At 60.1% G+C, this 21,043-nt stretch overlaps 1 protein-coding gene across 1 annotated transcript; it reads right to left on the bottom strand.

Moving 5' to 3' along the window:
* Nucleotides 1–5,811: 5,811 nt before the first annotated feature.
* On the bottom strand, nt 5,812–21,043 carry LOC141475572 (nuclear receptor ROR-beta-like). Its single transcript, XM_074164011.1, has 11 exons — nt 20,844–21,043; nt 12,756–12,784; nt 11,761–11,846; nt 11,515–11,656; nt 10,433–10,846; nt 8,989–9,110; nt 8,565–8,697; nt 7,391–7,498; nt 6,954–7,064; nt 6,510–6,622; nt 5,812–5,973 (listed from the first exon to the last, which is right to left on the bottom strand). Exons 1-11 carry the CDS (start codon nt 21,041–21,043, stop codon nt 5,812–5,814), a joined length of 1,620 nt encoding a protein of 539 aa, XP_074020112.1.

The raw sequence follows: 21,043 nt of genomic DNA, 5'->3' as shown, positions 1-21,043 counted from the left end.
TTGTGGCCAAGAAGGCCAATGGCATCCTGGGGTGCATCAAGAAGACCATGACCAGCAGGTGGAGGGAGGTCATCCTGCCCCTCTGCCCTGGTGAAGCCCCATCTGGGGCACTGGGTCCAGTTTTGGGCTCCCCAGTTCAGGAAGGACAGGCAACTGCTGGAGAGGGCACAGCAGAGGGCTACAAAGATGATGAGGGGCCTGGAGCATCTCTCTTATGAGGAAAGGCTGAGGGACTTGGGTCTTTTTAGCCTGGAGAAGACCGAGGGGGGATCTGATCAAAGCCTATAAATACTTCAAGGGTGGGTGTCGGGAGGATGGGGCCAGTCTTTTTTCAGTGGTGCCCAGTGACAGGACAAGAGGTGACGGGCACAAACTTGAACATGGGAAGTTCCATCTAAACATGAGGAGGAAGTTCTTTCCTGTGAGGGTGGCAGAGCCCTGGAAGAGGCTGCCCAGAGAGGTGGTGGAGTCTCCTTCTCTGGAGACATTCCAAACCCACCTTGACACGTTCCTGTGGGACCTACTCTGGGTGACCCTGCTCTGGCAGGGGGTTGGAGGAGATGGTTTCCAGAGGTCCCTTCCAACCCCAGATCATTCTGTGATTCTGTGAGCAAACACTGAGGCCTTCACACCCCTAGTCTGCAAATTTCCCTAAAATACCTGTTTTGGGGTTGATTTCTAGGCAGCCCGCCCTGCTCTGCTGGGGACTGCTCCCCAAAGCAGGCACAGGCAGTATTTTCCAGCTGGGCAAATATTTTTGGGGAGGGAAGGACCAGGGCCACCTGCCCTCCATTGGTCCAGAAACATCACAGAAACGCAGGGAATATTTTAGCTATGAACCAGTAGAGGTCACTCCGCTCCAGTAAATCCAGTGCTACTGGAGACGTTGGGCCACCAGTAAGAGAAAGAGAGAGTTTACTGGGGGAAAGCGGGATGGGCAGCGGGGACGAGGACGTTGGGGACCCCGTTACCGGCAGCTCCTGGCTGTGTCCCCCGTGGGGGGGTCCCGTCCTGCCGCCTCTTGCTGGGGGTGTTTGGGCTTTTGGGGGCCGCTTGAACCCGTCCCCCACGGGCTGCGGATGTTAACGCTCCTCTCGGCCATTCCCAGCATCTCCCCTGCGACTGAAATGCCCTTTTTCACAAGCATGTTTTGTTTAAAGAGTAGTTCTTCGCAAGGAATTTTTTAACAGATTTCCCATGCTTTAATTTTAATATTTAAAAAAAAAAAATAAAAAATTATGAAGACACAAGATTTTTGGGGAAAAAGACGTCTTTTGGAAAAAGACATCTTTTTAAAAAAAAATGAAACCCAAATAAAAGTGCTGGTGTGTGGCAGCTCGGTGGGGCCGTGGGCTGTGACACCCGCATCGCTGCCCCGGCTCCTGCTGGTCCCCGTGTCGTCCCCCCCCGCACTCCTGGTCCCGCTCCCGCCTTGTCCCACCTGGATGATACCCCTTCCCCGTGTCTTCACGAGCCGTGCCCTCTTCCTGGCTCTTCCTAACAGCCAGGTTTTACCCTTCAATATATATCAACGCTGCGGGTGGGATCTGTGGAGGACGCGTGCTGCCTCCTGGGAATGGCAGTGACAGTGGTTGGGGAGCTGGTGAGGTGACACCCTGGGATTTTCTGGCCACCTCCTGGTACAAGGGTCCCTTTTCTTCATTTCCCTCTGCTCCACAGCTCCCGGGCAGTTCGGCGGCTGCTGCTGTGGACACAACGGCTCTGGATTTGCAGGGGGAGCAGGGAGTGTGCACCCAGGTGAGATTTTTTTCGGGGGAAGCAGAGGGAGACCAGGATGAGTTCACACACAGTGATACCTTTGAACCGACTGCATCCGGATGGAGAGGAGTCCTTGCATCCCAGCCCTTGCATCCTTCTTGTACACAGAGCACCCGTCTTCCTTCCTTCCCTCCTGGGTACTGTTTGAAAACAAATCCACGTACCCCCCGTCCCGAAATGTGTCCCCGGTTCTGCTGGGTGAGGTCACCGTCCTCAGCTTGGGGGTGTTTGGACAGAGGTTTCCCAGATGAAGCCCCTTCCCAGAACCTGGGATCCTTCCCAGCGTGTGCCTGCCTTTAAGTGACCCAATAATACCCTTACAACGTCCAAAATCCAGCCTTGTGTCCAAATCCTGCCCTGCATCGGGGCTTCTGCTGCGGCAGGTCCTGAGCCCCTCAAGAAATGACAGTGAGGTCATTTCCGTGACTCTGAGGGGTTCCCTTCCAGCCTCCCCCCTCGCTAAAATTTGGAATCACAGTCACTGTTGCCAACATTATTCTTTTTTTTTTTTTTTTTTTTTACCTTGCAAAACAGACTTTATTTTTCTTCCTGTAAATTTTGTGCAATACACGTCTACGTACCTATGGAATACACCTCAATAAAAAGCTTTTCGTCCGTACATTATATTACTTTTTATTTAATGTCATGAAAAATTCAGACAACGCTTTTGTCCTTAAATAAACATTTCTCCCTCCCCTGCCCTCCCTTCCTAGCTGACTGGTCCGAAAGAGGAAATTTTATTTAGTTATTTTCTTTTCTTTAAAAAAATAGAAATTACAATCTTACAAGACAGAACATTCAATGAGAACAGAAGCATGTTCCTAACTCTAAAAAGTAAAACATTTCCATAAAACCTGTCGGTATCTACAGGTAGGTGTGTGTGTGTGTAGAGGGTGGTAAATGGAAAAAAAATCTTTTCCATTTCTTCCTTTCATTCATATAGATAAAAAATAACATAAAACCGACTGAAACGTTATATATTTTTCTCTTTTTGCACCAACATTCACAAGAATATATATTATATATATATTTTTTATCCATTTTTATACACAGTGTGAGGGTTCTGGAGGTGGAAATGCACACTCAGCTAAACTGCCGGAGCAGACAAACAAACACAAAGTTAATCTTCATCTGGAAAAGAGCAACCCCTCGCGGCCGAGGTCGCCCCGCTCAAGGGGAATGAAAATAAAGCGGCCAAATGTCTCGTGGCCGGAGGGACGGAAACATCTCCCAGGGGCCGAGGACCGAGCATCAAAGCGAGTCGGGGGGCGTCCCGGGGCTCCCGTGCATCAGCTCCACCGGCCGCACGCAGCTCCGGCGCGGGGGAGAGCGGAAATCTCCCTTTTTTGGGCATTTCTAGCCAGGTTTTTTTGCTCACCCTTTGCCTACAAGCTCGGTGCCCGGCTCTGCCGAGCCACTGTCCCTTGGTGGCACCGAGGGAGCGTGAGGGACCTGGCACGGCCACCGCTGCCCCCCACGCTCGGGAGAGCCAGCAGAGGTGCCGCAGGGGGGGAATCGGCACGCCGTTGCCATCCCTTTGGATGCGCGCCCCCCCCGCCCCGTCCCAGGCAAGAGATAATTTAATTGACATCTAATCATTTATCCCCTCCCAAGAAATCACGTAACCGACAAGTCGGTTCCTTTAAAAGAACTGAAAAGTGCAGGTTCCCGCAGTTTGGCAGGTTGAGTTACACGTCTCTAATACTTCCAGTCTTCCCTAGATTCCCACGGGGGCTCTTATTGCTCAGAATCCAAAATTCTCTCCCATGAGGTGGACGCTGTGTCGTAAGCCGGAAAAATGCAACCGGTGGCGAGGGCTCAGTCTTTTCCCGATTTAAGGTGCTTTCTTGGTTTCTTTGCCGGATGAAATGAGAAGGGTGACGCTGACCATTGGTGCACGTTGGCTGACGAATACCAAGGATGTAAAGAAGGGTGTGTGCTTTTTTTTTTTTTTTTCTTTTCTCTTTTTTTCCTCCTCCAAAAACATTTCAAAACACCCGCGGCTGTTTCCTCCGAGGAAGGGAGTGCTGCTGTCCCGCAGGAACGGAGGGCGAGAGAACATTCATTTCCTCGAGTGCTTTTCCCACCGCAGAGAGGAGCCGGGAAGCGACCGGTGCTGTCGGAAATGATGCTTCAAAAGGAAAAAAAAAAAGAAAAAAAAAAAAAAGGCACAACCCTCTAGATGAAAAAAGGCAGTACTGACTTCTTGCCTCGCACAAGCTTTAGGATCCAGGAGGGCAGGGAAGAAGCCTGGCGCATCCCTGCCCCGGCGAACGCTGCGCCGGAGGGCGGCGCATTGGCACTCGACATCGCGCAGGGAGGGTCGGCGGCCGTAACACGGACCCGGGCTCCAACGCCGCCGGGGGGGGGAGAAACAGGGCCGACAAACTCCGACGTGCTCCGAGAAACAGTTCAGACTTTGCAAAGCCAGAAAGCGCAGGGCTGGACATGGCGGGCGGCAGCGGCCGGGGAAGGGCATGGACCCGAGTTTTTCTCTGCCTTACACCGAAGCAGAAATCCCATCGGCTTCCTGGTGAGTCCTCCCCGGTCGAGGCTGGTCCATGGTCTTCCCTAGGAGGCTTCTAAACCAACGGCATGGATATCCCTTACCATCGCTAAGAAAGCTGCTCGTTAAGTTTAAGGGGTGCAATTATGGAATTGAAGGTCTTTAGCTTACGCTCAGGGATGATCCGAGCTGCCAGAGGATGGGGTTGGACGCACGAGAAATCAACACGAAGTAGGAAGGGGCTGGGGATTTTAGCCCTTTGTCAGCAGAAAGTGGGGCTGCCTCGGAGCAGGGTTTTCCCTTATAGCTTTTGGCATTTGCTGCAGGAACAGGGACGGAAAAACCTTCTGCAGATCCTGGCCGGAGAGTCCCTCGAGCAGCCCCGCCACTGCAGGCTATCGCCGCATCGCCCCACAAATCCATCCCTTCTTTGCCTTTTGAGCTTCCCAAGCTCGGAGCAGCAGGTCCCGACCACACCGTGGCTTCCCGGGGAAGGAGTAAGGACCTTTCGCTTCCCCTTCACTCCAACGGGCAGTTTCTCTCCCTAAAAACCTCCCGGGTCCTGCTAAATAGAGAACAGACCCCAAACTAACAGTTCCAAACAGCTCCTCGGGGGGGAAAAACCTGGGTCCAACTCAACCAGGGATTTGGCCACAGTCGCAAGGGCAAAGCCCCTCTTCGAAAAGCGCTCAGGAGGCAGAAAGGTGGCACAGGACGGGCAGACCTGCCGAATCGGCTCCAAAAAGCCAGGCGGTTGGCCAGCCGGATGGGGAATTGGCCAGGAATTTGGGAAAATGCCATGACAGAGGGTATAGACACCCTGCAGAGCTTCTGCCCCACTGCGCTGGGCATCCTTTCCCCTCTAACCAACCTCCTCCATGGGGAAATCCTGTGCCGAATCCTCCCTCGGCCACAGCCAGGTCTTTCTTGGCCAAGCTCCTGATGTCACCCCATGTCCCATGGGAGAAGGAATAAAGCACAGACTTCGCCCGCTCCTTGGCTTCAGCCGGGAGCCCAAAGCTGCCCCCACCGGCCTGGCTCGCCCCTATCCGGCCGAGCATTGCCCCTTCTTTATCCCATGCCTTGTGTTTGGGTTAAGAAAAAAAAAAAAAGAAAAGAAAAGAAAAGAAAAATAATTATTTAAAAAAATAAAAATCAAGGATGGAGAGTGCAGCCAGGACGGTGGGAAGGGCCGTGCGGTGTGTGCGTGGCGTGCGCTCCCCTGGATCCCTGCACTGCGGGGAGGAGTCGGTCCCTTTCCGCTGCCGGGAGCATCTCCTCTCCCCAGCGGAGATTTCACATTCATTTCACTGGTATGGCAAAGTCCGTTTGCTTTTTCCTTCAAGGTGCTTTACATTCAAGAGCTATTGCAATCCAGAGCGAGGAAACGGGGCCGGGGAGATACCCCAGCCCCCCCGGGTTCTCTTGAGTTTGATTATTTGATTTAAATAAACTGCCCCAAACTTCTGAAGTTTAGTTCGTCTCCAAATTTTGGGGAACTTGAAGGGGGCCGGCGGCTCCCGGCCTTAGCTCTCCCGTGGGTCGCTGTACTGAAGCTCCGAGTTGAAGACCTCCTTATAGAGGGGTGGGAAGTTCATGGCGGTCTCGGGGTGCAGGAGGCGGAAAAATTCCAGCTTGTCCAAGTGCAGGTTGCAAATGGTCTTCATCAAGGGCAGCTTGGAAACCATCTGTGGGGAAAGACGCCGGAGCTGGTGACCACTGGGATCCCTCAAGGCTGCTGTTCCCCCTCCCCTGGGGACAAGTGGGGCAATTTGATGACCATTGGATGTGCCTGGTGCCGGGGACACCGGCGGACACCTCCCGCCTTTGGGCAGCCTGGCAGCATCGTGGTCTTGCCTCCAAATCCATGGCTTTCCCCAGGACAACCAGCACCTGGGAGGGTGTGAAGAGCCCCCCAGTGCCCCCTGTCCCCATCCCAGCTCCGTCCTGCCCAAAGCGTTCCTGAAATAGCTCCTTTTGCCCCAAACCCCCACCGCCCGATGCGCTGCCAGGCTCAGCAGCCGCTGACGGCACAGCTGCCTCTGCCTGCACCGTGATGGAGATCCAGGGTCCATGGAAAGAGAAATTCTCCTTCAACGGGTCCCGGGGTTTGCACCCCAAAAAACACCCGTGGGTGGCTATCGAGCTCCGGCACAGCCACAGCCACCGGTTCAGTCGTGCTGTGCCCCGGCCGGGCCCGCCACGCCACAGCCGTCACCGCTACCTTCGAGAGCTTGTCCTCGGCGGAGTGTTTCTTCTGGATCTCGTGCTGCAGGGCCACGTAGATTTTGTCCTGGAGCTTCTGCACCTTCTTGGACTCCGTCAGCCACGGGCGATCTACGAGGGACAGCCGGTGGCCGAGTCAGTGCTGTCTCCCCCTGCTCTTTTAACCCTTCCTGCTCTCGGGATGTTTCTGGGGACAGTGGCAGGGCCAGGTGGCCCCTCTCCATCCCCTCCCCATCCCGCTGCAGGGGATGCAGCTCCTCCTCCCACCAAGGAGTTTCAGCCGATGCCTTTTTTCCCCCAACCTCCTTTCCCGGCAATAACTTAAATCATCCACCAAGGAAGCAGCGCTGAGATTCAGGGGTCAGCTCTCCCCAGCTTTGGCAGGAGACCCCCCCTCCCTGGCCGGTCCCGGCTGCGGTGTTCTCCCCCAAGCCCCCCGTACCTGGGGAGAGCAGGACGGCGGCGGTGAAGAGGGCGAGCTCCTCGTCTGACAGCTGCAGGCGGCAGAGGGTCCTCGCCAGCTCGAAGACAGCGCCGATGAGATCGTCACAACCTGATGGGGGGACAGCGGGGAAGGGGGGGGGGGGGGGGATGTCACAGCTCTGTGCTTCCCAGTGGCACCCAGGGCTCGGAAAGCTTTCGGAGATGAGATGGGTGAAGGGGGGTCCTTGGCAGAGGATGCCCGGCATCGCTGGGTGGAAAGCAGGTCCCAACCATGGCGCACATCAACCCAGTCCCAACGGGAGCAGGAGCAAACACAGTGGGGTGTCACCTCCTCTTGTCCCCCAGGGATTTAGCCCAGCGGCTTTTCACCTGGCTGCAAACCCCAGCCCTGTCGAAAGGAGAGGAGGGCCCCGAGAGCAGCGGAGCGGCTCTTACCGAGTGACTTGAACATCTGGACGCTGCCAAACTTGCCCTCGAAGAGGACGGTGTTGTTCAAGGGGTTGAACGCCCGGATCATGCGGATCAGGAGCACCTCGAGGCAACCTGACGTAGGCAGAGAGAGCGCAGACCAGGGAGGGCAGGACAGGGGGGGTTCCATCATCCCAGGACCAAATGTAAGACAGAGGAAAGCCCCCAGTGCAAGTTTAAAGTCCAGATTGTTCATTCCCAAGAGCAGAGTGGTTATGCCGATAAATCCGATTTGGGTTCGGGGTTTGGTGTTGGTTTGTTTTTTTAAGATTTCCAATTGCGACCACGGTATTTCACCAAAGGGAAATATTATCCAGGCATTCGCAACCGGACACAGAGATCGAGGTCATGGTGGAGCACCGAGAGAGGAGAGGGTGAAAACAAAATAAATAAAAAGAAAATGGAAGGAAGAAATGAAAGAATGAGTTAAACTCCAGCGTGTCGGGCATGTCCGGCTCTGGCTCTGGGGTACAGCACCCTGCTGGGACGCCGGCACACGTTCCCTGTGCTGGGTGAGGCTCTCAGCTCCCCAGCCCTGAAAGTTTAGAAATTGGGCAGTTTTTCCACCTTTTTTTTTGGCATTTTGGGGCTTTTGCACACTCAGCTCCCTCGCCTGGGCACAGCGTCACCAGCTTGGGCAGATGGACGTGTGGGGGATGCAGGTGTGCTGCCGTTGTCCTCTCTTCCCAGTCTCTTGCTGGGAGAAGAGGCCAATCCTTTCCTCTTCTCCCTCCCTGCTCCCCTTTGGGTTTGGCACCCCTTTTCCTGGGGGAAAACCCACTGTGCTTCTTTACGTCCTGGTTTCTGGTGCCACTTGGTTGAGGGTGACCATGGAGAAACGCCTCTGCCTGTAGTGGCCACTTCCCTTGTCCCTCTCTATACCATCACCTTTAGACACGACCTTCAACTCCTTCCAGCCCAGAACCTGCTCCCCGAGCACCGATGCTGAGCCCGGGGGCACCCGGGGTGGGCGAGGGAGGGGAGATCCCATAAAGAAAGCACCAGCCAAGAGAAAAGACGGGATTTGCCTTTGGCACCGCGGCTGCTGCTTGGGAGAGGAGTTGGGGACACGAGGGGGACAGCGGGGACATGAGGGGGACAGCGGGGACGCAACGGGGGTGTTGGGGTCCCCTACTCTTACCGGCTTTCAGGAGGATGATTTGGTCGTTCTGGCAGAGCTCCATGAAGCCCTCGATGCGCTTGGCGAATTCCACCACGTACTGGATGGCGTTGGAGATCTGCAGCGAGCACTGCTGCCACATGGCCTCGCAGCTCTGCCGGCACAGCGGGGACATCCCTCAGGGATCGCTGACACCCCGCCACCCTGTGCGTCCCCCCCCCCACGCCATTGCAGGGGGCAGGGAGGGGACCCAAGTGCCATCCACCGGGGCCGGTGGCACTAGGACACCTGGGATGTGACCTGGCACCACAACCTCCCCAATACTGGGCTTTTGCAGCTCCCAAAGCACCGGAAGACCCTCCTCATCCTCCTCGCCCCCTTGCCGAGGGGTGCGGTGGCTCTGACGGTGGTGGGGAGCCGGGGGGGTGGTGGCAGCAGGACTCACCTTGCTCTGCAAGGCGCGGACCTCCTCGGGGGAGTAGAGGCTCCATGCCAGGCGCTTGAGCTCCTCCGTCGTGTACTGGCACGTCTCCAGGTGCGACTTCACCACGTTCTGGGCCACCCGGTCTGCAAGGCCAGGGCAGCAGGGGGTGAGCCCCCGGGGACCCCACCGGTCCCCCTGTCCCCACACCCCAACGCTGTACCCTCCCAGGTCTCCTGGGGGGCTGCTGGGACAGGGGGCTGGAGGGGCAGAGGGGCTCACGCGTGCTGTCACAGTGATCTGAGGACAGATGGGGTGTCGGAGGCTGTCCCCGGGACAGAGGGGGATGCTCTGCATGATCTCAGATGCATTGAGCTCCATCAGTGCTCAGCCTGGAGTGTTTTTAGTTTACAGAATCACAGAATGGTCAGGGTTGGAAGGAACCTCTGGAGATCATCTCCTCCAACCCCCTGCCAGAGCAGAGTCACCCAGAGCAGGTCCCACAGGATCGTGTCCAGGCGGGTTTGGAATATCTCCAGAGAAGGAGACTCCACCACCTCTCTGGGCAGCCTCTTCCAGGGCTCTGCCACCCTCACAGGAAAGAAGTTCCTCCTCATGTTCAGATGGAATTTCCCATGTTCCAGTTTGTGCCCGTTGCCCCTTGTCCTGTCTCTGGGCTCCACTGAGAAGAGTCTGGCCCCATCCTCTGGACACCCACCCTTTAGCTATTGCTCAGCATTGATGAGGTTATTGCTTGCTTTTTCTAAAGGAAGCCACTACCACCTTGTGAGAGGAGACTCTTGTTGATAAATAGTTTGTTCCAGGGTCTACTGAAGCCATAGCTTGGACAAAAGTCACTTAGGACTATACTATGACACTGCCCTGTACATGCCCTAATGCTGTACCGCCAATATATGGGAGGTTCTCTCTGATGGCAGGGGGGTGGGAACGAGATGATCTTCAGGGTCTCTTCCAACTCCAACCATTCTGTGGTTCTGTGATCAGGAAACACTTTTTTACTGTGAGGGTGACCGAGCACAGGATGCCCAGAAAGACTGTGGAGTCTCCATCCTTGGAGATACTCAAAAGCTGTCTGGACATGGTCCTGGGCCATCAGCTTTAGGTGGCCCCACTTGAGCAGGGAGGTTGGACCAGGTGGCTTCCAGAGGTCCCTTCCAACCTCAACCTCTGTGATTCTGCAAGGGGATAGGTTTGGGGCTGCTCTAAGAGCCGAGGCTGGGTTGGTCCCTCGCTGTGAGTGTGCCTGGTGCTCTGTGGGCACCCAGGGCTGGGTCATAGAGTCACAGAATGGTTTGGGTTGGAAGGGACCTTAAAGATCATCTAGTTCCGACCCCTTTCCATGGGCAGGGACACCTCCCACTAGACCAGGTACTGCACCGAGCTCCATCCCTGGGGCTGCATGCCCTGTGCGTGCCCGGCATCGCATCAGGACCGCGCCAGTGCTCACCGATCTCGAGGACAGAGATGTCGGCAGCCAGCTGGCCACCCTCCAGCCCACCGTGCGCAAAGAGGGCCGGCTCCAGCATCAGCTCGTAGATGGACTCCTGCTTGATGAGCGTGGCGTCGGCCACGTCCAGGCTGGACTGGTCAGGCGAGGGCTGCGCCGAGGCCAGCAGGTCGAGGTTGTAGTAGGTGCTGCTGCCATCGGGGGTGAGGGGGAAGTCAAAGAGGAGCCCGTCCGACAGCGTGGAGATGTCGTCCAGGTCCGAGAGCCCGCTGCTGACACTGGTGGTGTAGACGCGGCTCAGGGGCTCGGGCTCATCCTTGGTGCCGCCGCTCTGCTCCTGGCTCTGCTGGTGCTTCTGCACCTCGGCATAGAGACTGTCCCGCTGCTTCTTCGACATGCGACCAAACTTCACCGCTGCCCGGGGAGGAGAGGGCGGCCGTGTCAGGAGAGCTTTGCCCCCGCAGAGAGGAGCCGTGACCGACCCACTGCCCTGGGAAGGGTCCCGGCTCTCCAGGGGGAGTGCACGGTTTGGGGGTGTATGAGCCCTGAGCGGAGCAGGGGACCCATCGGATGGACCTCCCCCCCCGCCCCAGACTGACCCTGGGTTGAATGACTGTTCCATGTCATTTAAATTTTCACAGAATCATAGAATCACAGACTGGTTTGAGTGGGAAGGGACCTTAAAGCCCCCCCAGTGCCACCCCCTGCCCTGGGCAGGGACACCTCCCACCAGACCAGCTTGCTCCAAGCCCCCTCCAACCTGGCCTTGAACCCCTCCAGGGATGGGGCAGCCACAGCTTCTCTGGGCAACCTGGGCCAGGCTCCCACCACCCTCACACCAAAGAAGTTCTTCCCCACATCTCAGCTCAATCTCCCCTCTTTCAGTGTCAAACCCTTCCCCCTCCTCCTGTGGCTCCCCTCCCTCATCCAGAGTCCCTCCCCACCTCTCCTGTAGTCCCCCTTTTTTTCCCACAGAAAATGCAAAAGCTTCCCAAAACCCTCCTATCCCCGAGCCGTCTCCATCAGGGGAGCAGCTTTGGCCCCGACAGCCCAACTCGGAGAGGAGCCCGGGCGAGACTCACCGTCGCGGGACATGCCCAGCGCCAGGCATTTCTGCAGGCGGCAGTGCTGGCAGCGGTTGCGGTTGGTGCGGTCGATCAGGCAGTTCCTCTGCCGGGAGCAGGAGTAGCTGGCGTTGTTCTGCTGGCTCCGCCGAAAAAAGCCCTGCGCGGGATGGGGAGGTGTTGGGAAAGCGCCCGGCGGGATACCAGCCCCCGCAGCCACCCACCCGCCCGCCGGCACCCCTCCCCGGGTGTCCCTGGGCTCACCTTGCAGCCTTCGCAGGTGATAACGCCGTAGTGGATCCCCGAGGACTTGTCTCCGCAGATCTTGCACGGGATCACTTCGATTTGGGCTGCGGCGGAAGGGAAAAAGGGGGAAAACCACAGTGGTTAATGATGGGCGCCGCTGAACCGAACAAGGGAAATGCCCCCCCTCCAGGACAGCCGCAGCCCTGCTTGGCAGCTGGGGAAACTGAGGCACGAGATCTGCACCCACTGGCAGCCCAGCCCTTCCCACAGACCCCACAGGGATGCTCATGCCTCAGAGTGGTGCCCCTGAAAAGGCCCACACAGGGTGTGGGGTACCCCCATCCACCCCCCCACCCTCTCCAGCACCCAGAGATGGGTAGAAAAGCCCCTTGAGCCGGGTGAGCGCAGCGCGTTTGTGCACCAGCCCACCCTGGACCCCGTTGTGGAAGCGTCCCCCTTATTTTTCAGCCAGTGTGTGCATGTTGGGGGGGCACCACAGACAGGAACATCCTCGGCACGGGGACCATCCCCATTCTGCAGCCACAGACACTCTCCTGCTGGGGGTCTGGCCCAAGCAGAGGGTCTGGGGGCCCCCTGACTCTCCCCAGCAGCTCCTTAGGAAACCCAGGACCAATATAGCCACCGCTGGCTCAAGGTCCCAGCCCCCTTCCCCCCGTAAATCCGCTTCCCTCCCCGCTTCTGCTTCGCTGGCACTGAGCTGCTAATAGGCTTCGTCCTCCTCATTTTCCAGCTGCCCCAGATCTGGGCTGGCTCTGCCCACCCCGCGTGCGCCGGGAGGGGGGAGCGGGGCACCCCCGGGACTCGTACGTGCCTCCCGGCATCTCTGCACCCTCTAATCCCCGCTCCAGCCCCCCGGCCGGGCTCAGCCTGGAGTCGCTCGCGAGGGTGCTGGGCAGCCGCCGCCGCGCCAAAATAACCCCCGCGGCCAGATTATGGTTATTTCAAATCTCCTGGGCCTGTGTAAATCCCCGGCTCGAGTAATTCCCTTCTGCCTCTCTTCTCCCCCGGGAGCAACCAGGTTCTGGTCGAGGGACATGTTCTGTGCGTTGCTGCTGGCCAGGGCCACCTCCGCAGATGACAGTCCCGTGCTCAGCCAGCGCTGTCTGCACCCCAACACCCAGCGATGCCCTGGGGTCCCTTGCTGCTTTGGGGGAGGCTGGGTCAGTGCGAGCCTCGCTGTGCAGCGGGGCAGCCATCAGTCCCCCAGGTCTGCCATCAGTCCCCCAGGGATGCTATCGGTCCCCTTCCTGGGGCTGCCATCGGACCCTGGGTCTGCCATCAGTCTCCCAAGGATCCTGTTGGTCCCCTGGGTCTGCCATCGGTCCCCCAGGGATGCTACCGGTCCCCTTCTTGGGGCTGCCATTGGACCCTGGGTCTCCCTTTGGTCCCCCAAGGATCCTGTGGGTCCTCTGGGTCTGCCATCGGTCCCCCAGGGATGCTGTCAGTCCCCGGGTCTGCCATCAGTCCCCCAAGGATGCTGTCAGTCCCCTGGGGCAGATTTGCTCCCAGCCATACGGGGGCAGGACTCACCCCACATCCGGGTGCAGCGGAGGGACGGATCCCTCCCCCACCCCTTGACTCCCCGCTCAGCTCCTGCCCCAAATGCACCGAGGGATTTTGAGGTTCACCCTTCCTTCCTAAGGCTGCCAAGCCAGGCTTCTCCCAGGACTGTGTGTTGTCCCCCCCCCCAACCCAAAGGGGTCACATCCCACTCCTGCCTCTCCCCAAAGCCTCTGTTTTGGGCCTGGGGCAGCAGCACTGACCCCCCCAGCGTGGGCAGGGAGCGGGCAGAGATGGTCAGGGCATCCTCACGGCCACACCAGTCCCAGCCCCCTCAAGTGCACTGGCATCACAGCCCATCATGGAGGCACGGGCAGGGTGACATGTGGCCACCCCCATCGCACCAGCCGGTTCCAATGACAGAGACACCCCCCCAGTTCCCCGGCACCTTCGCCCGTGCTGCCAGAGAGGGGTGAACCTGCAAACCGTGGGGTCCCCTCCCTGCCCCAATGCCCTGTCCTGGGGATGGGATGGAGGTGGTGGCACCACGGGGGGCACAGGGAGGTGGTGCCACCCCCAGCAGGAAGCCGCGTTGGTTCGTTACGCAACGTTAATTGCAGCCGCCAGGTGATGCATCGCCGTCGCGCCGCACCCTCACGCCCGCGGCCGATACTCCCGGTGCCCCGCAATTACCGGCACCGCGCGCCCGGCAAACAGCCCGGCCGAGAGTGCCCACCGGGCAGAGCCTGAGGGTGCCCCCACGGGGGCCATTCCCCGGCTCCCAACCATGGCCACGGCTTTGTGTGATGCCAACGGCCAAATCCTGCCCCTGCACCCCCAGGCCCAGGCAGGGGGGAGCCCCCCAGAGACCCCACAACCGGTGTGGGCAGAGCTAAGGGGACACTGGGGACGATGCTCTCCTGGCTCCTCCAGAGCCAACCATCACCCCTGGGTGCCACAAAGGAGAAGACCTGACCGCTCACCCACAGCCTCTTGGAGCTCTAATTACTATCCTGCTAATTACGCGGCCGTGCCCGCCACCGGCACCTGACCCGCTCGTAAGAACGTTCGCCCCAAATAACTGACGTGGAGATACAGCCATAACCCCGGCGCGATGGCAATTACAGCCCAGGACAGAGTTTAATTGCCACTCTGTTCGTAAGCCCCGGCTGAATCACGGTGCCGGCTCCTTTGGCGTCCCCTTGTGTGTCCCCTCGTGTTGCGGCCACGTCTCCCCGGGGCCGGACACCCCCCTGGGGCAAACCCAGCGGGATGGGGAGGGGTGTGGATGCTGGTGGGGTAGCCGCAGCAGCACCCTGCATCCCCCAAACCCCACCGTGATCAGGGGGAACATCACAGCAGACCCCACACCCCCTGCCGTGCCTCAGTTTCCCCACCGGGACGCTGGGCTCCTCCTCCCACCACAACCCTGCAAGCATCGGCCACGCTGTGCGAAAGGGGGGGTTATTTAGATGCTGGGGGGGTGGGAAGACAACGAAACTTCCCCCCTGGGTCCAGAAGGGCTAAAATAGGGGGCAGAAAAAAAAAAACCACAACAAAGGGGTTAAAAATTAAATAATAATCTCCAGCCGGCAATTAAAATGTCCCGGCCGCGGTATTTGCTCTCCTCCCACTGTAAATACTTCTTGCCCAACTCCCGGCCCGCTGCCACCGGTCGGCCTTTATGTAAGTGGCACCGTGGCACCGTCCGGCCACGGGGCTCGGCCATGCCGGCGGTGGTTGCCCCCGGTCCGGTGGCTGCGTGTGGCCCCGTGGCTGGAGCCATCCTGTCCCACTGACACACTTTCTGCCCGTGGCCCCACGCGCTTGTATAACGTCGCTGCCGTCAACCCTTCCCATGGCCGCCGCCGCACCAGGAGGGAGCCACGGCTGCACCCCAACCTCCCGCGGGGGCATTTGGGGGCATTTTGGGGTATTTGGGGGCATTTTGGGGTGATACCTTGAGCCAGCCCTGGGGACACCCATTTGCCGCCCTGCCATCCTCCACGGGGGATGTAGGTCAGTCCCTGCATGGTCCCCAAGACACAGGTCCCGTGTCACCTCCTGGACCCGCGTGTGTCCCCTCCAGCCCAGCACCACTTGTCCCGATCCAGGCAGGCGGCTCCGGTGGTTTCGGCAGAGCCAGAGCCACCCTCCCCAGAGCAAGACTCGGCCTTCCTCCCGCGCCAGCACACCCTCCTCTCCATCACCTCTGCCCCGAGACCGGGCATCCCTCCTGCACCCCAAAACAAGGCAGACCCCATAGGATCCGGCCACGGGGGGGGTCTGCATCCTCCCTCCCTGGCACAGGGGCCATGGGTGGCTCCATCCTCCTCCTCCCCCCCATCCCTCCCCTCAGCCATATTTTCTCACTGGTGGTGGTGGTGGTGAATCACCCCCAAACCCCCAGAACCCCACTGAGCCCCAGGACACGCTGCAACCCCTCAGATGCCGGAGGCTTTTTAGAGCTGCTCCCCCCACCCCGAGCTGGCTCGATGTGGCTGGGTGTCCCTGGCTGAGGGGGGAGGACTCCGGGGAGCACGAGGGGTGGTTTAGGGGGCACTGGCAGGTCCCTGGGGGGATAGGAGGTGTTTTGGGGGGCACTGGCAGGTCCCTGCAAAGCCCTTGGTGGGCCCCCCCCCGGGGTGAGTCTGCACACCCTTCACCCATGGGGCTGGGTCAGGATTTGGCCACCCCCTCCCTTGGGTGGGCTACATGAGGCCACGGGAGCCAACCCACCCCCAGGTCCTGGGTGCCTTTTGCCTGGGTGGGGGGAGCAGCCCAGCTGTGGGTCTTTCAGAGGTGGCTCCGTGCCCCCGTGGCCGTCACTGCCCCAAATACGCCCTCGGCTGCCGGGGAGAGAGCCGGGGCAGGCGGCTTCCCCGGTGCCCTGCCTCATTACCCAGCGAACCTGCTGGGAAAGTAGGTCTGTGCCCCATCCCGCTGCCGCGATCGATGCCGCAGGACGGGCACCTCCGGTAATTAACAGCAGCCCCGCAGCCCTCCCTCACCTCCCCTGCCCCAGCCAGGGCTCGGGGATGCTCTGATGCTCTGCCACCACCTCTGATGCTCTGCCACCACCTCTGATGCTCTGCCACCACCACCCTCTCCCCTCTGGCTCAGCACCCCCTGCTGCACCCAGAGCAGGGGGAGGAGGATGAGTCCAGGCTCCACAGGGACACGCAGGGACCCATGATGCCATCCCACCTCCCCATCCCTGCCCCAAAATCCATCTCTGCTCCCTCATTCCCTGCAGCAATCTCCGATCCCAGGTCCCGGCGCCGCTCCCGGCTGCACCAGCCTCCGGGAGCCACCACAGCAATTAGTGGCTGTTATATTTTGGGAAGGTGGCCGGGGGGTAGGGTTGGCAGAGGAGGAATAAATACGTAAATAAAGGGAATGATCACCCCCTTTACATCTGCTGTTGGTTTTGCTTTTAAACGGGCTCCCATGCTGCAGCGCCCCGGGGTCACCCCGGTATTTTGGCTGTCACCGCCGGCAAATCCCACCCCGGTCCGTGCACCCCGTGGGTAATCCCAAAGGGGCTGGGGATGGTTTGCAGCATGTGGCCGGCACGGCCCCGGCGTGATGTGCAAAGCACCGGCTCCGGGCCACAGGGGCACCGGCAACACCGGGGCCATGGGGGCAACCAATCAGCTCAATAAGGAAAATTTAAATTACACAACTCCGGCTCCGCACTGGGCTGCGACGTTGGAGGTGGGAACCGTTTTTTTTAATTGACGAGCAGAGATTTCCTGGAAACTTTGAGCCAGAACGGGGCTCAGCCACTCTCCCCCTGCCCCGTGGTGGCCCCTGGCCGCTTTTGCTTGTGGCCACATGGCCGGTGGCTTTGCAGCCACCCTGATCCCCGGCGAGGTGCAATTTTTCCCCTGTCCCGTGGTGTAGTTTGTGTCCCCAACTTGGAAATCGTAGCAAGCAGTGGTGGGCAGGTGGGCAATGAGGTTCCCCCACGGCCACCCGGTCCCTGCCCCGGCTGTGCCGGTTCACCGGCTCCCGTGCCACGCGGCACCGCGCCAAGGCCAGCCCCGCCAGCACGGGACGCAGCCCTTTGCACTTTGGCTGGCACAGGAGGGTGGCAAAGGTGGGGCAGTGGGGAGGGGGACCTGCCACCAGCTCAGGGTGGGGACAAATGGGGCTGGGGTGGGAGAACCCCTCCAGCCCCGTGGATAATTCGGGAGGGGAATTATCTCCGTGGGGCTAAATAAAGGCAGCGAGAGCGACTCCGCTCACCATATCCAATAAACCGGGCGCGATTTAGACATTAGCAGCTCCTTAAATAGCCGCTGCGGGGTTCAAAGTTGAACGTGACAGGGAGGAGGGACAGGCAGGATGGGCAGGGGACGCTGCCAGCATGGCCACAGCCGGGCTGTGGGTTTAACCCGCTGCCACCCATAGGGACAGGGACCAACGTCTCCCCATCACCGTGCTTTCCCCCTCTGGGTGCTGCTGCTCCTCGGGGTTATCAGGGTCAAGGATCCCAAATCCCGGCTGGATCCTTTGGAACCCCATGCTGCCGGTGGCCACCTTTCTCCTCCGACCTTAATTTTGGGCGGTGAAGGGCACGACCATCCATCACCATCACCATCCGCATCCCGCGGTACCCAGGCTGGGGCACAGCCCTCGTGCGGGAGAGCCGATGGGCGCCAGCCGCCCTCGCCAGCGCGTGCACGCTGCCGAAACGGGCAGGGAAGCTCCTCCTCCGCCCTCTCTGATTTTTTCCAATGACAGATCTAGGTCACTAGGACAAGTCGGAAAGGCTGCCGAGCCACCGCACGCTCCTCGCCACGCTGCTTGCAAAACAAGCGAGCAGGAGGGCTGGAAACCCTATAGGATTATACAAGGCAAAGCCTCTTGCCCGGCCCCGGCACAGCCGCAGCGTGGGGAAGGACAGGAGTGAGGAGCTCCCCCCCCCCCGCCCCTCACCCCCCGGCCCAGGAATGGGGCAGAGCGGTGGTGGTTTTGGGGAAGAAAACGGAGATCGAATCAATTCAAGCGTCACCATGCGGCACTTGGGCTTCGGCGAGAGATGGGGACCCTGCGCCGGGCAGGGCTGCGGGAAAAGCGCCCCGTGGGGGAAAAATGATGTGGTATCAGGCGGGGTTGGCCCTTAAATTAGGGCCAATACACAGTAATTGGAGGGAAAAATGGAAAAAAAAATTAAAAAAGTTCATTCAGCTGCTAATTAAGCCCGGTGCTGGCTGTGCGGGAGCTACGCAAGAGCCAGGCGGTGTTATTAATTAGGCAGGCGTTAATGTTTCCCTCCGTACTAATAAAGGTGAAATCCCGGGATGTCACGGAGCAGGAAGGGGACGCAGGGGGCTCGCCTCGTCCAGCCCCACCATTACACAAGAGTGCGGCGGGTGGCAGAGCCGCAGCACCCGCAGCCGCGGTGGGGAGGGGGGAAAACCGATTTGAGGTAGCTCGAAGATGTCCGTCCCCATAGGTACACCCCAAAAACACACCTAAACGTTGCACCCACAAATACACCTAAATACGTGCACCCCAAAAACCACACCTCAAGACGTGCACAAGGGGGTGAGGGGCTCCGGCACAGTAGGTGATGATGGAAAACTGCTTTAAAGGGGGATAAAAATCCCACCCTGGGGTGTCAGGTCCCAGCCGTGCTCCCAGCAGCTCCGTCGGGGACAGTGACAGGTTGGTTGGTCTGGCCACCACTGCGTCACCATCACCGGGCCCCACCGGATCGTCCCGCCGGAGCCTTCCTCCCTCCCTCCCTCCCTCCTCCTCCTCCTCCTCCCAACCGCCTGCTTTGCAAAGCAGAGGGGTGAAAAGTAGGAATTGCCTTTAATAACGGATAAAATCAGGCAGGCGCTGGCGCGACTCAGCCCCTTCCCTGGATAAGGGGCACCCGAAATTGCGGCTGGTCCCCTCACCCGTCCCCGCAGGAGTGTCCCTCTGGCCCCAAAGCGCCCCCGAAATCACGGGGAGGGGGAAAAGGGGGAAAAAAACACAACAAATCCAGCCCTGGTGGGAGCAACATATTGAAGAGGAGATTAAGGGGTTTAGTGCGAGGAAAAGCTTAAGAGCGAGTCTAAGCCGGCGTCGGAAAGCGAAGCAAAATAAACAACAATTTTATTCCCAATGAAGGGGGGAGCTGGAGCCGCCAGACCCAGCCGGCGGGGCTGATGCGGGTCCCCCCCCGTGTCCCCCGGCCGGGCTGATGTGGGTGTCCTCCGGCGGGAACGATGCCGGGGTCCCCCCCGTGTCCCCCGGCGGGGACGACGCCGGTCACCCTCCGGCGGGGCTGATGCGGGTCCCCCCCCGGGTCCCCCGGCGAGGCTGATGCCGGGTCCCCCTCCGTCCCTCCCTCCCCAGCGACAACTTTTCCCGCTGCCCCCCCCCCAGCAACCGGGGGGTCCCCCCGCTGCCCCCAGCCCCCCCTTCCCGCACTCACCTCGCATGGTGGCCGGCGGCGGTCAGGAGCGCGCCGGGGGGCGCATGGGGCGGCGCGGGGGTCCCTGCGGCGGGGCGGGGAGCGGCGGCACCGGGAGGCACCGGGCGGCACCGGGAGGCACCGGGAGGCACCGGGAGGCTCTGGCACCTGCCCCTCCGCCGCTGACCCACTTCTGCCCGAGCATGCGGCCGTTCACATGACGAGCCCGCCCCGCTCCGCCCCCCCCAAATCGGTTTCACTTCCAGCCCCACCTCCTGCCCTTCCTCCTCCTCCTCCTCCTCCTCCTCCTCCTCCAACCCCGCCGGGCCGGTGCCCGGTGCCTCCTCGGTGCCGGGGGCTGCCCTGCCGCGGGGCGGGGGGCGCACGGCTCTGCCCGGGGGTGCTCGGCGCTGCACCCCCCGGGTCTGCCCGCCCCTGGGAGGGCCCTGCCGGTGCCCGGCCTGTCCCGGCTCGCCCGGGCACGGGGCCGGCTGCGTGTCCCGCTGAATCACCGCGGCTCCTTGCTTCACCCCGCTCCCCGCGCTGTGCCCCCGCCCGGGGTACCCCGCTTTGGCACAGGGACCCCCGGTACCCTCCCGGCAGGACAGGGTTGGGGGGAACTCCGGAGAAGGTGCAGACACCCGGCTTTGGGGGGAGGTGGAGGAAGCGTGGGGAGTCCCGAGCAGCCCCCCTGTGTCCCCACGCCACAGGGCAGATGCCACAGTCCGAGGGGACATCCTGGCTGGACGACCTGCCGTTCGGAAAGTGCACGGTGGGAGCTGCAGGGAGCTTTGGCGGTGGCAGGGAGCCATTCCCACCCTGCCCTTCATGCTGCGATGCACACAGAGGGCTCTGGGGCCCCGGGTGGTCTCCTGGAGAGCGGGGTGCTCCAACACGTTGCTGTAATATATGCAGAGAAATCCTGGCTCTGGACCACGCAACGAGACCTCGTGGTGCAGCACCACAGGTTTTGGCACAGGGCAAAGCCCCATGGCTGGAGTTTGCAGTGCGATTCTTGCAACAGGTCACCAGAGTCCCCGTGGTGCCACATCAGAGGGGTGGTTGTGTGTCATGGCCAGGCCAGGGGTCAGGGTGTGAGGGACGCAGTGCTCAACAGCGCCCAGGGATGCCTGGGCCCTGGGGAGCATGGCACTGGCCTGGAGACCTGCTGTGTTCAGAGATGGCATCTACCATGAGCATGAACGTGGCATTCACCGTGGACATGGGCATGGCATCCACCACAGACATGACATCCTCCATGGACATGGTGCCACCATGGACATGGCATCCACCACAGACATAGGCATGGCATCCTCCATGGACACTGTCCACCATTGACACGGACATGGCATCCACCATGGACAT

The sequence above is a fragment of the Numenius arquata genome, chromosome 25, assembly GCF_964106895.1.
Source record: "Numenius arquata chromosome 25, bNumArq3.hap1.1, whole genome shotgun sequence".
Classification (NCBI taxonomy): Eukaryota; Metazoa; Chordata; class Aves; order Charadriiformes; family Scolopacidae; genus Numenius; species Numenius arquata.
Note: the sequence above shows the minus strand (reverse complement) of the source record. Positions and strands in the feature narration are given on the sequence as shown.